The sequence below is a fragment of the Heterocephalus glaber genome, unplaced genomic scaffold (assembly GCF_053883595.1).
Source record: "Heterocephalus glaber isolate CG9 unplaced genomic scaffold, H.glaber_assembly_v1.0 deba00001610, whole genome shotgun sequence".
Classification (NCBI taxonomy): Eukaryota; Metazoa; Chordata; class Mammalia; order Rodentia; family Bathyergidae; genus Heterocephalus; species Heterocephalus glaber.
In genome coordinates, this window is record NW_028258381.1 from 28,548,695 (window position 1) to 28,563,912 (window position 15,218).

A 15,218-nucleotide genomic window follows, 5' to 3' on the forward strand; every position below is an offset into this window, starting at 1 on the left:
AGGAAGGAAGGGACAAGAAAAAAAGTGAAAATAGAAGGGAAAAATGTAAACAAAGCTTTTGTACATAGGAGAGGGGGATGGGGGGGAATAAAATAAAATAAAATTTATTAATAAAAAATTCATTCCCAAGCTGGGCATGGCAGCACACACCTGTAATCCTAGCACTCCGGAGGCTGAGGCAGGAGGATCACTGCAGGGAGTTTGAGGCCAACCTCGGATACACAGTGAGTTCAAGGCCAGCCTAAATTACCAGAATGACACACTGTCTCAAAAAATGAAAAAAAAAAAAAGTCAATTCCACCCTGACCTTTACAAGCACATGAAATCCGCTAGTCCTCTTATTCCCATAGGAAGCTACAAGTATCCATTAGTAGAGCAACATATGAACTTGTTCCATTAGTATAGCAACATAAGAAAGATATTTTTATTGTATTGAGTCACTCAGATTGTAGGCCACTTCACAAAGCAGCGTGACTTAACCTATCAATGACAAATAAAGATTCCAAGCACTGGAGGCAGAGTGAGTTCTAAGTTAATTTCCAGCACCAAAGCCAACTAGGAAGTTCATTTCAGGCTCAAATGCTTCACTGTTCCTTTAGGAGTAGTCTTTTCAAAAAATTATAGTAGGAGAAGACTTTATTAAGGAATGCTTGAATCATTTTCAAGAACTCAGTTTCCAGATCAACTTCTATATGCATTCTCTACTACTGCTTCCTTCACAATAATCCATCTCCCACTTGACAAAAGGGATGACAAAAGGACATTCCTCACATATTCTAGTTCTTAACATTACTTTAATTCATGTCATAAATTTATCCAAGTGCTGGAAATTTCAAATATCAATTTAAAATAGGCAAAGCAAGGAATTATTTTTCAAAAGTCATTTAGAAGACAGACCACTATAATACCGTCAATTGCTACGTAGAAACCTAGAAAACAATACCAAGGTAGACTTTCTGTGTGTGTGTGTGTGTGTGTGTGTGTGTGTGTGTGTGTGTGTGTGTTTTGAAGACAGGGTCTCACTATGTAGTTCAGGCTGGCCTTGAACTCACTTTGTAGCCCAGCCTGGCCTTAAAGTCATGGCAATCCTTCTGCCGCAGGCTCCTAAGTGCTAGGATTACAGGCATGTGCCACCCATGCCCAGCTAGGGTATATAGACTTTCTAAATTAACTTATAATTATAGAACTCATAACCCAAAGTCAATAAGCCAAATGTGAAAAATTAATTAATTACATGTTCAGGCCTCTTCAGTAGACCATCCTGAAATTAGCTGCCCAGATGATCACAAGTGGTTGAAGCACAAACTGGCAGACAAAACGACACCTACCAATCACTGACTATAATAGTGCTCACAAACCCCAGAGATCCCCTGAATTCCTCATTGTTAGTGATGTAGTTCTCCTCTGGGAGACGACTGACCAAAGAAAAAACCTTTCTGCAAATTAGAAAACGGTAACCCCTACAAGGGACAACTGGCAAAGCAGAGCTGGCAAAGTAGAGCTTACTCTCGATTGCTGAAAGACCTTAATACATTCTTGAAGAAAATTACAATTATCATTGCAAAGAAGAAAATGTGCCCTTGTGGGGAAACAGTAACGTTTTGCAAGGTTTAGCATGAATGCAAAGTGCCCCTTTTGACATAACAGATAACCTGAGTCTCATTTTATAGAATATTGCAGATATTTAACTAGAAGGAATAGAGGGAAAGGGAGGGGAAACTTGGAAGAAGTGTGGAGTGAATATGATTATGAGATAGAATATGTTTCATGATTTGTTTTTAATAGCTTCCAGTGGATAACTCTGAAAGATAGATGTTCAGAGAGAAATTCAGGAGGCTTTCTATATAAAGGTCTATGGAATTCTTCAGACTTCAAGTAGTAAAAAGTAATCTTTAGGGGCCGGGGATTTAACTCAGTGGTTCCGGTGCCTGCCTCGCAAGCACAAGGTCCTGAGTTTGATCCTCGGTACCAAAATAATAATAAAATAATAATAATAATAATCTCTAAAGATTTTACAGCTTTAGAGTGCAGAGAAGAGGAAGCAAGGAGCTTGTTTCTAAGGACAGAAGTAGGCCTTAGTGTGGCTTAGCCATGTCCTTATTACAAATGTTTTAAAAGTTGTAATACATATTATCAAATTATCCATAAATGTTATATAGATATGGATACACCATGACCAGTGGTGTATGAAAATAGTTTTGTCTATCATGTCCCATGACCCTGAATATAACTTTGATTTGAGGCGTTTTCTGATGACTTGTTATAAATTTAACAATTAAAAATCTGCATCCTACTGTCATCAATTTGTATATGAAATATTTTCATACAAATTATCCCTCTCCTTGGTCCCTGTTTCTATAGGCACATTTATCTTTTTCTTATTGCTCTGTCAATATTATTTAGGTAGTAAAAATATTAACCTTTTTTTACCAGTCGTTATTTAGTAATTTTCCTATTTTTTACATGTTTTCAACTGTTTTACAATTTCATTTTTTAATTAAAAAAATAGCTTCTTTTATGGTTTCTGCCTTTGGTCTTGCCTTGAGGTTTCCCAGACCACCCAGTTTCGGTGAGTTGTAGGAGTCATAGGACTCAGTATCTGCTTGTCCTTGCCACTGAAGATTTTTATAGCAAATTGGCACATGACAAGACCCACAACAAGGAAATATAGGAAAATCCATGCAGGCTCTCTCCCTCCAACAGAAGGCCACATGAAGCACACTTCTGTCTCCAGTAATACAAAAACATAGAAGCATGTGCAATGTTTTTACCCAGGGAAGTCTATAAGAAACTTGGAACCCCAGGTTTTTATTGAGGGCTTTTCACATGAGCACTCTGCTTACCACATACCGAAATTCCAGACTCCCAGAAGAAAAGCAAATGTTCACTATAAATCACATTGTCAAACCATCTAGACAGAGTGCATCACTTTCATTAGTTAGGAAGCAATTTGAGTGCTGAGTTCCCAGACGCCTGTTACGTTAACTCTGTTCTGCACAGGTTATTCCAACATAATCTAGTTATATAATTATTCAATTATAGTTGGTGAGTTGGTGGTTTTATTCAGGGGGTTTTTTTTGGTTTGGTTTGTTTTGGAAACAGGGTTTTGCTAAGTTGCCCAGGCTGGGCTCAAACTTGCAATCCTCCTGCCTCAGCCTCCCAGAGTGCTGAGATTATAGATGTGTACAATACCAGGCCGATTTTCCGATCTTAAATGCTTTTATTTTCCTAAAGACTTAAACTATCTCAAGTTTATTTTTTCTATTTAAACATTAAGTAGTTGCCTGTTGGATAAAAGATCAGTATCTTTGTGTTGTTGTTTTGTCATTGCTGTGGAGACAGGGTCTTGCTGTATTTATGTAGCTCAGGCTGGCCTCAAAGTCAAGGCAATCCTCCTGCCTCAGCCTCCCAAGTGCTGGGATTACAGGCATGCTCCACCAGGCCCAGCAATATCTTTTCTTGCTTTCTATTTTGCCCAAAATTTTAGATTTTTTTAGAAAAAGTGTTGTTTTAGTCCATTTTCTGCTGCTACAACAATACCATAGACTGGGTTGTTTATTTTTAAAGGTATTTTTTATTTCTAATTGATCTAGAGGCTGGGAAAGCCAAGAGAGAATGATGCCTGCTTATGGGCTTTGTGCTGCATCACCCCATGGGAGAAAACAAGAGGACAAGAGTGCAGGAACAAGAGAAAAGCAAAGAAGTCAAACTCACATTTACAATAACGCACTTGCCGTGCGGGACATGGTATGTGAAAGGCCAGGGCTGAGAGCAAGAAAAGAATTTACCAACAGTCAAGGAATACAGAAAACATAAGAGTTTATTCATATATTGCAAGAAAGCAGTGGATGAGTCCAAGAGAGGATCATACCATCAGGGTGAAAGACTGAGGTTTTGATAAGGGTTTGAGGACATGATGATGGCGTGGGGTAATCAAAACAAGTATCCCTGAGGGCTTCAGGTCAGCTTGCACTGTCTCAGAGGAATAGCTGCACTGTGTCAAGCTTTATACGTTTTCTTTATTAGTACATATTTGCTGTACATGCATTTTACAATCATCTTGGGGAGGTGCTACATGTACATAACACAGCTTCTTTTATTTCCCTTCCCCCTCCCTCCCTCCTCCTCTAATTCCTCTTTCCCCCTTGTCATTCTTGATGATATTATCTTTGTTCATGATTATGGCCTATAATGTCCACATTCACTGAGGTTATCTGTCAAGTGTCATACACTGAAGGAGCCAATTTGACATGGTCCACTACTCTGGTCCTCACTGAAGGTCCTTAAGGCTTGAGATAAGGGCACCTATATGCATCACCTCTGAGAAAGGGCCATTGAGGAAAATATCTGTGGTCCACATCAAACACATACTTATTTACTTTTACTTGTAGTTTAGCCTGTGCAGAATGTTATGGCCTCTTCATAGTTGCCAGTTCAGGAAAACCTGATGGGGCAAAATTCTAGGTTTACTGTAACTGCAATGTACTTAGACATTAATTCATTTTCTGCCATTCAGACTTCATACCACTCTTGCAATAACCCAGTCTTATGATAACAGACCTAATCCATGGTGACAGCTCTACCCTCATCTCTTAGAGGCAATTAAATTTCAACATAAGTTTTGATGGAGACATTCAAATCATGGAAAGTGTGTACTATTTTTAAAATGGAAAAATACAAAGATAAGATTCTAACAACATTAAAATTTTATTCAATTTAAAACATTTTAGTGTTCATGTCTGGAAAACAATATTCATACTCTCATATTTTTTCATGTAAAAGTATTCTGTCAGCAATTTTATTATTTTCAATGAAAACGTCTTTAAGTGTGAGTTAATGCATTAAAACTTGTGTCATACCTGGATGAAGAATATTAGTCTACAAGGTCTACATCCTGTTGTCTACAAAGATATATGTATAAAACACTTCACCTGTGCTTGGCTGTTATTCATGCTTAGAAATGAACATGAAATTTTAATGAAGCAGTGGAATTTTGACTCTCAAGAGACTTGAAAAGAACTTGCTTCTAATTCGTACTTTTTCGATGAGACTATCACGTGATAGTTAAGCGATCTACAGTGTTCAAAGCAAGCCTAACCCTACCAATGAATGAGCGAATCACTTCTCGAGATGCATTTGCTTTTGTACTACTATCAGTCCTTAACATGACAGAGCTAGCTAACAACAGGTAGCTCTGTGAGGAAAACAGAAAATCTGAAAAATTGCAAGAAATATAAAGTTAAATATTGGAAAAAAGATTATGCTGCAAGTATATGTGCAATAATTTCTATACATAGAAATTATTAAATATATTCCCCTAAGAAGTGTTTATCAAAAAATGCTAAAGTTTTTAATCAATACATTTATTCCTTTGTGGCCTGAAAGTAAACACAACCTTTCTGGAGCAGAGATTAGAGTTATTATTGCTGACATCAAGAAATGCAACATTTCACCACACCTAACACCTCAGGTGATACAATGAGAACCAGTTGGTCAGGCCTATACCTTACAGGGGTTGAATTAAGGGAAGGAGAAGTATCCCAGAATCAAGAATCTAGGAGTTGGTGCAGGACTATTACCCAACTGCTACTTTCCCCTGAGAAAGGGAAAGAATACTCATCTAAGGCAGTGGAGGCCAAGACACTGGCGCAAACAATGGGCTATTTGTTATCATTCAGAGCTCTAGAAGGTTCTTGATCATTGACCTAAGAATGCAAATTCTCCCTGAGAAGAAAAAGAAAAGGTCTCTGGATTCTTATCCAATGGAATGTAAATAAAATCTCTCGGGGGGGGGGGGGGGGGGGGGGAGATAAGGTAAATTTCACTGGGTTTACAATGTTAGGATTGTCTCTAAGGCTCTGGGTTTTATATGCCTTTAAAATATAAATATATGCCTCCTGGAAATTCTCATCAGTTATCTTTTAACTTCCAGGGGTTGTCCTTTAACCCTGATTTCAGGGTTCATAACTTAGAAAATCCAGACAATGCAGAAACATGAAAATACATACTTCTTATTCTTAGTATTATATACTAAAACTAACCAAAGAATTGATATTTACAGCAGTGGTTAATACTTGACACCTTTGTAAAAATAATACTGTTCAAATCCTTTGTGTAGAGCCCTGGGAATTCCTCAGAGGGACCCCAGAGCTTCTCTGGTGATAGTGGAAGGAGGAAGGTAAAGTAGGTGAACAGAGTGACCCCAAACCTGCTTTAAACACAACACGTGCTTTTATACGATGGGCTTCCAAGTATAGTTTTTTGTTTTGGGGGGTTTTTTTGGTACTGGGGATCAAACTCAGTTCCTTGCGCTTGCGCAGCAGGCAGCGAAGCCACTGAGCTAAATCCCCGGCCCTCCAAGTATAGTTTTTGAAGATAAGGTTTTATGGGAAAAAAAACAGAAAACACAAAAAAATAAACTGAAATCAAATGAAAAAAGAAACACCACAAAAAGTCTTAGAAACAGACAAGGTCCTATTTATACTTACACGTAAACTTTCTTGTCTTAGTACTCTTATAATAGACAGCGGTCACATAGAAATATTTTAGGCAGTCAGACAAGGCTAGGCCCTTGAGGGAGTCAGTGCAGAAGATGAAAACATATTACAACTGTGACTAGAGGTACATCTGTTGAAGGCCAGGCCTTAAGATAAAGATGGAATGACCAGGCCTACATGTTTCCCCAAGGAATGAGCAATAATTAGAGTTTATACTATGACTGGTATCACCTGGTCCAGTAAAGTCCAGATAGGTATGAGTCACACAGATGAGTGACCAGAGAATTCGGACCCATCCCTTACCAAAAATGCCTTGTTCTTTCCATGTACCCATGCTATGTGACCTGCTTCCCTACTGGATCAATATTAGTTAACTGGTTATACTTGCGATTTTATTGGTTGATCATAGCTTGACCCATGTTGTACTCACCTCATGATTTAGCTCTATAAAACATTCTTAGAGAAGTAGCCTCAGTGACAACCCACTTTTGGGTCCCCTCCTGTCCCTCAGTAGCTATCTCTCAATAAATTTTTCCTACTCTTAATCTCTGTGGTTCCTTAGAATTCATTCTTCAACTTTGGGAGACACAAACTTGGTGTATCTAACATCTAGCAGATTGGGAGTTATGTTTTCCCCTATATCATCCTTACTTGCTTTAACATAGAACTTCTAAAACACAATAACCATAAAATCAATTACTTCTTGGGCTCCTCATGCAGCTTACAGGTGCTCAGAAAGTTCCTTAATTTTTTTTTTCTCTAATTTATGGTACTAAGGATTAAACCCAGGGACACTGAGCTACAAACCAGACCTTTTTTTTAAGTTTTGTGACACAGTCTTGCTAAGTCACTAAGCTGCCCTTGGCTGACCTTGAACTCACTATCCTCCTGCCTCAGACTCCAAGAATGTTGAGATTATAGGCATTCGCCATTACACCTGCCTCCTTGATGTTCTATTTGTTGATGCCGCCACATACAATGCCATGGAAGACAGCACCTACTAATGCTGGTCCTCCCTACACAATGCTCCAATATTCTTGTTTTTTTAAAAAAAAAAAAAAAAAAGGTCATGTATTTAACAAAAATGAGAAGGGCCTTTTTCCTCCACAGAAGGATGCACATCCATCATCTTAGGTTTTCACTTTCCTAATTCCAGGTAACCCAACAGGAAGCTTCCTCCTTTTCCCCTAATCTCTCTTCTCCTTAACAACATCACCATATAAAGAAATTATATCTACACAGACGTCTGGAGAATTCAGGCCCACCAATCCAGACAGACTATAATTCCCAGGTTAAAGTCTGGGAAGATACTGCCCATTTTTGGAAAGATCAAATAGTTAAAGTTATATCTACTAATCTCTAAGTCAAAAATAAACTACACAGTACCAATTTCAAAAATATACATGGCTTACCTATTGTATTTCTCCAAGGATGGAGCATCAATTCATTTCCCTCTCCCCTTTCTCCTCTCTTCATCTGAGATTTGAAACAGGTCTGTGTTGCCCAGGCTGGTCTCAATCTCCTGGGATTAAGTGATGCTTCCACCTCTGCCTCCTGAGCCCCGGAACTACAAGTGTGCAACACCCTGTCAACCTTGACAATTCATATTTGTTAGAGGGGAGAAAACCTGCCTGGAATTCAATTCAGGAAGCTTGAGTTCTAGTCCTACCTGTGCTTGTTATGTGAATTTATGCAAATCATTTAACTTCTCTTGACCAATTTTTCAACTGTAATAAGGAAAGCAGCAATTGGGAGTGTAGTTCAGTGGTGAAGCACTTCCTTAGCATGGATGAACCCTTGGATTAAATCCCTAGAACAACAACAACAAAGATTAATGTGATCTAGTCTCACAAGTGATTCAACTGGATCTGGAGTTTCATATAATTAGCAAAAATTCCCTGTTCTTCAGTCCTCATATACATCTCTAAAAATGTTCATAGGCACACTGTCATGTATAATCTACCAGTCAAAAAATTTCTAGTATAGGCCAGGCATGGTGGCACATGCCTGTAATCCCAGCAACTAGGAGGTTAAGGCAGAAGGATCACCAGGAGTTCGAGGCCAGCCTGGGCCTCCTATTGAATTCAAGACCAGCCTGAAGTACATAGTGAGACACTGACTCAAAAAAAAAAAAAAAAAAATTTGTATGTCTTCTCCTCCCCCATTTCTAATGCAATTTCATTATTCATAGAAGAGTATTATGTAAGCATAAGCCAAGTAAGGTAACTTACAGTACTTTATACATGAAGGTGAGAACCAATTCCGTATACCTTTTGCCAGTTATTTGAAAAAATTAATAAAGGCAATTTTGGTCTCCACCTCCCTCACTTCTTTGCCCTCTGCCTCAAGCAGACTGGCTGATAACATAAAAAGTGAAAAATCACTGACTTACATGATGTATATTCATTCATTTGATAAATACCTGAGGACCCAATTACACACCAAATATTAAGCTAAGCACAACGTTTAGAAAAAGGAATTTTTGGACAGGACAGAACTACATATAACAAAGTGGATAGACTAGAGTCCTGGGGCCTTAATTATTACATACTAAGACTTGATGACACGATCCTCTCTTGACTGACTAAAACTTGGCTGGAAGAGAACTGTGTACCAAGTTTCCCCAGAATAAATCACCGCCATCACCAACACCACCAACACCAAAAACCTGTATGTGTATGTCTCTTATTCATCAAGAAGGATGGAAGCTGAGAAAGAAAACAAGTTGGGCATGTCACAGAGACAACGAGAAGCAGTGGCTGCAAACTGCGCGCGGCCTGAATGAAAAGCACAGGTCCTGGCTACCTATTAATTGGACTATGCCCTAATGAGTCCTGAAGTTCTTCAAGATTCTAAATCCTACAAACTGATTTCAAGATTTATACTGGAACACTACTTTCTCAATTACAGGGTAAGAAAGTTAGTTCTGTAAAGCTTGTAAATCTAAATTTCACCCCCTAACTAAAATTCTGCTGGTGGGTATCCGGTACAAAGTCGTGCTTTATTGCACAAGAGGTTGGTAATCCTTGAATTAACTCATTTCTCATTGTAACTCCAACCTGCGAAACAAGCAGAGGGGAAGAGCGCTGGCCACATTTTCGCTCTTCGTGCACATCAGCACCTCTGCTTCTTAACCACCTCCCTAACTCGCTTCCACTTCATAGAACTTGAAGCAAGGGGGTAAAGTCCGGCATTGGTTAGTAAGGCGTCTTCTAAGTTATTCCAAGCAGCAAGCAGCTTTCTGAAAAGCCGCTAGGTGTGCTTTCTCTCTCTCTCTTTCTTTTTTTGGAACTGGGCAATTTCTAAACTTGTGGGAAGGCATTGCAGGCGCGGGTCAGTCGCGGGGAGCAGGGGGAGGGAGCGGGCCTGGGGACAAGAGCGCCGACAGGGCGACCCCGACGGGACTGCAGCACCTCGGGGCCCCGGAGCGAGGGCGCGGGGGCGACAAAGGCCAAAAGCGCGGGCTATGGGGGCGACAGGGTCTACGCAAAAGCGCCGAGCTCCCCTCAGGACGCCCCGAGATGGAAACCGGGGGACCCTCTCGCCACCCAAAAGGAGTCTCAGAGGGTACCTGACTTCGGGCGGCCAGTCCACAGCCCCCTCCCGCCGCCCCGGCCGCAGAGGAGCCCGCTTCTCCGCAGAGCCGCCACGCTCCACAGCATGGCGCACCGCTCGGACCGCACCGGCCGGGGAGTGAGGAGCGAACCGCGCCGCGGTGCCTTCCGCCGCTGGGGGCGCTCGCGGGCACCTCAGGCTCCGCCCCCCACCGGGCGGGGCGGGGCGGGACGCTGGTGAATTCGCGCCGTCCCCTAGGCAGGCGTCATCCCTTTGGCGCAGATGGAAGACTGGTAGTCTGGGAAGACCCTCACTGTGACCTGGTGTTCTGTTTTTCCTTTATTGTTTTTTTCTTCACTTAAATCCACGCAAATCTCTTCCGAATTTAGTAGCTTATTTGTCCCGCCGCCCGTTGCGGAACCTTTATGATAGGAACTACAGTGCCTTAAGGCGTTGGCGGCCGGCGGACTGTTTGGGTAAAGGACTACCAGTTCTCGGTGGCGGGTCCGTCGATACAGTTCCGGTAGGAGAACGCGGCAGTGAAGTTTTCGTCCTCGGTTCCTGCCATGCACCGACCGAATTTTCGACCCCCGACTCCTCCTTACCCGGGCCCGGGTGTAGGAGGCTGGGGTAGCGGGAGCAGCTTCCGGGGTACCCCGGGCGGGGGCGGACCGCGGCCGCCCTCCCCTCGGGACGGGTACGGGAGTCCGCACCATACGCCGCCGTGCGGGCCCCGGGCTAGGCCCTACGGAAGCAGCCATTCTCCGCGACACGGCGGCGGCTTCTCGGGGGGCCGGCTCGGGTCTCCGTCCCCTGGCGGCTACCCTGGCTCCTACTCCAGGTCCCCCGCGGGGTCCCAGCAGCAATTCGGCTACTCCCCAGGGCAGCAGCAGACCCACCCCCAGGTAATTGTAGCCAGCGTTTGCCGAGCTCTTCCTGTGTGGCAGGCATGGTACTCATATTCCCTTTACGTGGATTATTTTGTTTAATCCTCTGAGATGATTTTCTATTGTTAGCCCTGTTCTGCAGATGAGTCAACGGAAGCTTAGAGAATTTAAATTTATTTTCCTTACAGTCAGCCTAAAAAGTGGCAGAGCTGTAGTTGTTCTAGAGCCCTGTGCTTTTAACCAGTAAACTGCCATTCATAACAGTTTTCCCAAATTCTGTTTCCTCCTCTTTGCCAAGGGTCTTATCAGTTCGTCTCAGTAAATTATTCTAAGCCCGTGAGCTCCGAGGGGAGAAAATTGAATGAAAAACCCCAGGATATTGTTTCTGTTGATTATAGGGTGTTGCCATTTTCTACAGCGGTTACCTGTCTTTCCCCCCCCCCCCTTCTTTTTTTTAACCTCTCTTTTTTCGAGCTACGTTTCCCTTCGGTAGTACTGAAAGTACTTCATTTCAGTGAGAGTGAATACAAGGCAGAGGAAATATTTCCAATATGTCTAGGATTTCTTCCGCTAACAACTTGGAACTACTCCGTGTTTTCCAACTTTGTGTGTACTAAATCATCCCTACCTCTTTGAGCTTAGAGCTAATGAAGTAGAAAATTTTCGTGAGATGGAAAGTTTCTAGAAACTTTATAGGGTTAAAATTATGTTTTTATGGGCCGGGGATTTAGCTCAGTGGCGCCGCGCCTGCTTCACAAGCGCGGGCAAAGTCCTGAGTTCGATCCCCAGTACCAAAAAAAAAAAATTGATTTTTCTCCAGGATCAAAAGTAAATTTACAGAGAAAATTGAATACAATTATTTTACTTCATCATTGCTTGTATTTGAATTCACTACCGCTTGTGTTTAATAACTAGAGAGTTATTACATAGGTGACAGTGGGAATGGAACTAGTAAGTATACTAAATTGGTTTAAGGACTTTTAACAAAAACACTAGATTAAAGGAAGTATGAACTTTGCAATTGAATGTACCTGTATTTGGTTTCAAGATACAACTTTTAACCAACAGTGTGATCCACACTAGTCTTTAACAAAAGGAAAAACGTACCAATTATCTTTACTAAATGTTTTTTTAACTGATGATTTTTTTCCTAAAGGGTTCTCCAAGGACATCTACTCCATTTGGATCAGGGCGTGTTAGAGAAAAAAGAATGTCTAATGAGTTGGAAAGTTATTTCAAGCCTTCAATGCTTGAAGACCCTTGGGCTGGCCTAGAACCAGTATCTGTAGTGGATATAAGCCAACAATACAGCAATACTCAAACATTCACAGGCAAAAAAGGAAGATACTTTTGTTAACATTTCTGAAATTCACCTGGAAGCTTCATGTGTCAGGACCATCTTGGACAAAACTTTAACTTTGTGATTAAGTTGAACCCAAAGATGATGACTTTCAATAACTAGTAAGGCCTTCATATTTTTCATCACATCAAGTGTTGATGTTAGAGAAGAAGATAGGATAATTTGCAGTATTTAGCTCTCTGGAAGTGCCTACCACATTTAGAAGATTTACAGTTTCCATATATTTAATATTCCTGGTTATATAATGGACATTTGTCTTTTAATGTTTTTCCAATGTTTTAAAATAAAACATTTTGTCTTTCTAGCTATATTGTGATTTTCTGGTATGATAAGCAAAATTACTAAAATAATATCTTGTAATCACTTAGAATTTATAGAATGTTTTTGCAAACTAATTTTGACAATGAAATAGATAAAATGGATAAACCATTCTTTGAGCTATAGACAGTTCTATTCATAAAGGAAGAGAATAGCAGAATTCTATTCATATTTGAAATAACCATCTTTCTGTGTGCATGTTTTATCTAAAGCTTCTGTGAGAATGTATTGGAAGTTGATTTCAAGTCATAAAAACCAACTTATCATGAGCTTATACTCATGTAATCAGAAAAGACAAAGATAGAACATGCATAGCTAGATAAGTGTTCTGTCTCAGTTTCTCAGTATCTCACAATTGTGGAATTATTTACTCTTGAGGCCAAAGAAGTTGGCTACCAGCAATCTCAAATCATTTAATTCTGTCAATCCCAGAGAGGGCAAATTGACCATGCTTAGATGATGTTACTGTATTGTGAAACCACCCAAGGCAGTTAGTCCTAATTACAGTAGCTTGAACTACAGACCCACCCCTATACTGAGAGGAAGTTCTATGATCTATTAGTCCCACTAAAACTGCTTGGACTAGAGAAGTGGTTTTCCAGAGAAAGAGATGCTATGTGTGTATATACCTATAGTAAAGAATATAGAACAGAATGCATTTCTCCGCAGTTTTTTAAATCAAGCCTTAAGTGCACTCTTGTTAGCTATTTTAGGGCCACAAAACATGAAAATGGAACTACTTAAAATTTTGTTTCAACATTCCCAAAAAGAAACATCTAAAAATGAAATGATCACACCACCTGTTTAAGCCATACCAAATTCTCTTTGTTTAATGAAAGCTCTGTGAAAGCCACAATTTTGGAAATTCTCTACCTGTGTGAGTTAACTTCTCTACGTATGATTTTCTCACATGGGGAAATGAATAGTACCTATGTTATAGAAGTGCCATGTTTGGAGAGTAAATGGATTTATATGTGTGAAACTCTAAGCCAGGGCAGGGCAGATAGTAAGCACTCAATAAATGGGCTTTCTTTTATATCCTTTGTGTCCTCAGTTTTTAAAGTAATACCAGCAAAATAGGCACTAAATAAATATTTGGTGAATGAATACAGAAACTCTGTATTATTACTACTATGTTTCTCTACCTATTCTACATATAGTAAAGGGATAAGAGTGATTTTACCCAGTATTTTAAAGGAAAAATCCTTCCCTAACATCTTGTCTTGCCAGATATGTTGAGGTGTGTGAGACAGATGCATGAGACAATTAAAGTAAGTAGACTATTTTTTAAATACCTTTCACTAAACTTCATATGTAAGAAAAATCTTCAGAAATTGATTCTTGGAGATAATTATCAAATCTTTTAGAGATTGTTAGGTTATTGTCAGAGACAAAGGGAAGTTAGGATGCCAGGTACAGTGGTACATGCCTGTAATCCCAGCTACTTGCAGGCAGGGCAAAGAGGATTGAAAGTTCAAGGCAAGCCTGTGCTACTTAGCAAGACCCTACCTCAGAAAATAAAACAATTTTATGCCAGTGTATTTGCATCATACTTGGGAAACAGTCAAATGTAACTCTCCTAATAATTTACATGCATTTTGTTTCTCTGCTTTACTTGAGAAGCAAAATAGTAAACGAGTAAAATTTCTTGCTAAGTTACCAACACCTCCTTCTTTAGATTGGGCCTTTGATGACTTTTTTGAAAAGGCGAAATGTGTTTTTTTCCCCCAGGAAAGATGGATACACCATTGGTAGTGTATACAGCATTGTAGATAAAGTCTTTATGGCATTGGTAATTTGGTTTAATTTCTATTTTTGTTGTTCAGGTGAGTGAAAAAACTTTTTACTCTTTAAAATAGAAAATGATTGGTTTTGTAGTGTTCCAGAATATACATTTTACATCCATAGAAACTGAAAACTTTTTAGAAAAATGTATTATTAAGAATGCGTCTAAGAAAGTCAGATAATGAAGGAAATACTGAACTATGAGAGAATCTTCAAACCAAAGATATGCACACTGCTGGGAGTATTCAGCTTTCCAAGAGATGGAGAGGCATGGTTTCCTTTAAGGGAATCCAAATTCAGATTCTCAATTCCCTTATAAACTCCTTGTTAAAATAGATCTACCTAAGAATATGTCCACAATTAAGAGATCATATCAGTTCTTTTCATAATTTCCTTCCGTTTTATAAAAGAAACCCGTGGCAAGTTATATTTTCCAAAAGTGACCCTGATATCATTTCAGGTTGCACATACTCTCCCAGAACCTTGCCACAGAGTCCTGTCAAGATGTTGTATCCCTTCCATTTGTACCTGAACAGACGTCTCTGACTGCCCTAATTGAGGGAGTTTAATGAAAATGAATGTAATCTCATTATTGGTGAAGTATGGGGTTAGAAATGGGTTACCAGTGGCCCATGTGGAAATGTTCATAATTCAGATGTATTTATCAAGTAGAGAGATGATTGTGTCAGTTTAATGACCTTACCTTTTTTGTTTTCTGACAATTTACAAAGCCAGCTCTGAGGGTAAAATGTATAAAAGAAAACATGAACATAACATGAAGGAAAAGGAACCTTTTTAGACAAATGGTAAGGCTTT

At 40.0% G+C, this 15,218-nt stretch overlaps 2 protein-coding genes across 2 annotated transcripts in view; one reads left to right on the forward strand and one right to left on the reverse strand.

The window, feature by feature from the left end:
• Positions 1-10,224, reverse strand: part of Sugct (succinyl-CoA:glutarate-CoA transferase) — a 743,994-nt gene extending 733,770 nt beyond the window's left edge. The window contains exon 1 of the mRNA XM_004840252.4: positions 10,069-10,224. Within this exon, the coding sequence (XP_004840309.1) occupies positions 10,069-10,159 (91 nt within the window). The 5' untranslated portion in view covers positions 10,160-10,224. The remainder of the gene's footprint in view (positions 1-10,068) is intronic.
• Positions 10,225-10,311: 87 nt separating this feature from the next.
• Positions 10,312-12,603, forward strand: Mplkip (M-phase specific PLK1 interacting protein). Its single transcript, XM_004840257.4, has 2 exons — positions 10,312-10,957; positions 12,096-12,603. Exons 1-2 carry the CDS (start codon positions 10,619-10,621, stop codon positions 12,294-12,296), a joined length of 540 nt encoding a protein of 179 aa, XP_004840314.1. The 5' UTR covers positions 10,312-10,618; the 3' UTR covers positions 12,297-12,603.
• The last annotated feature ends 2,615 nt before the right edge of the window (positions 12,604-15,218 follow it).

Coding starts and splice junctions, on each gene's coding strand:
- Mplkip (XM_004840257.4), top strand. CDS start 10,619: ATGCACCGACCGAATTTTCGACCCCCGACTCCTCCTTACCCGGGCCCG. Junction 10,958..12,095: donor AGCAGCAGACCCACCCCCAG/GTAATTGTAGCC, acceptor TTTTTCCTAAAG/GGTTCTCCAAGGACATCTAC.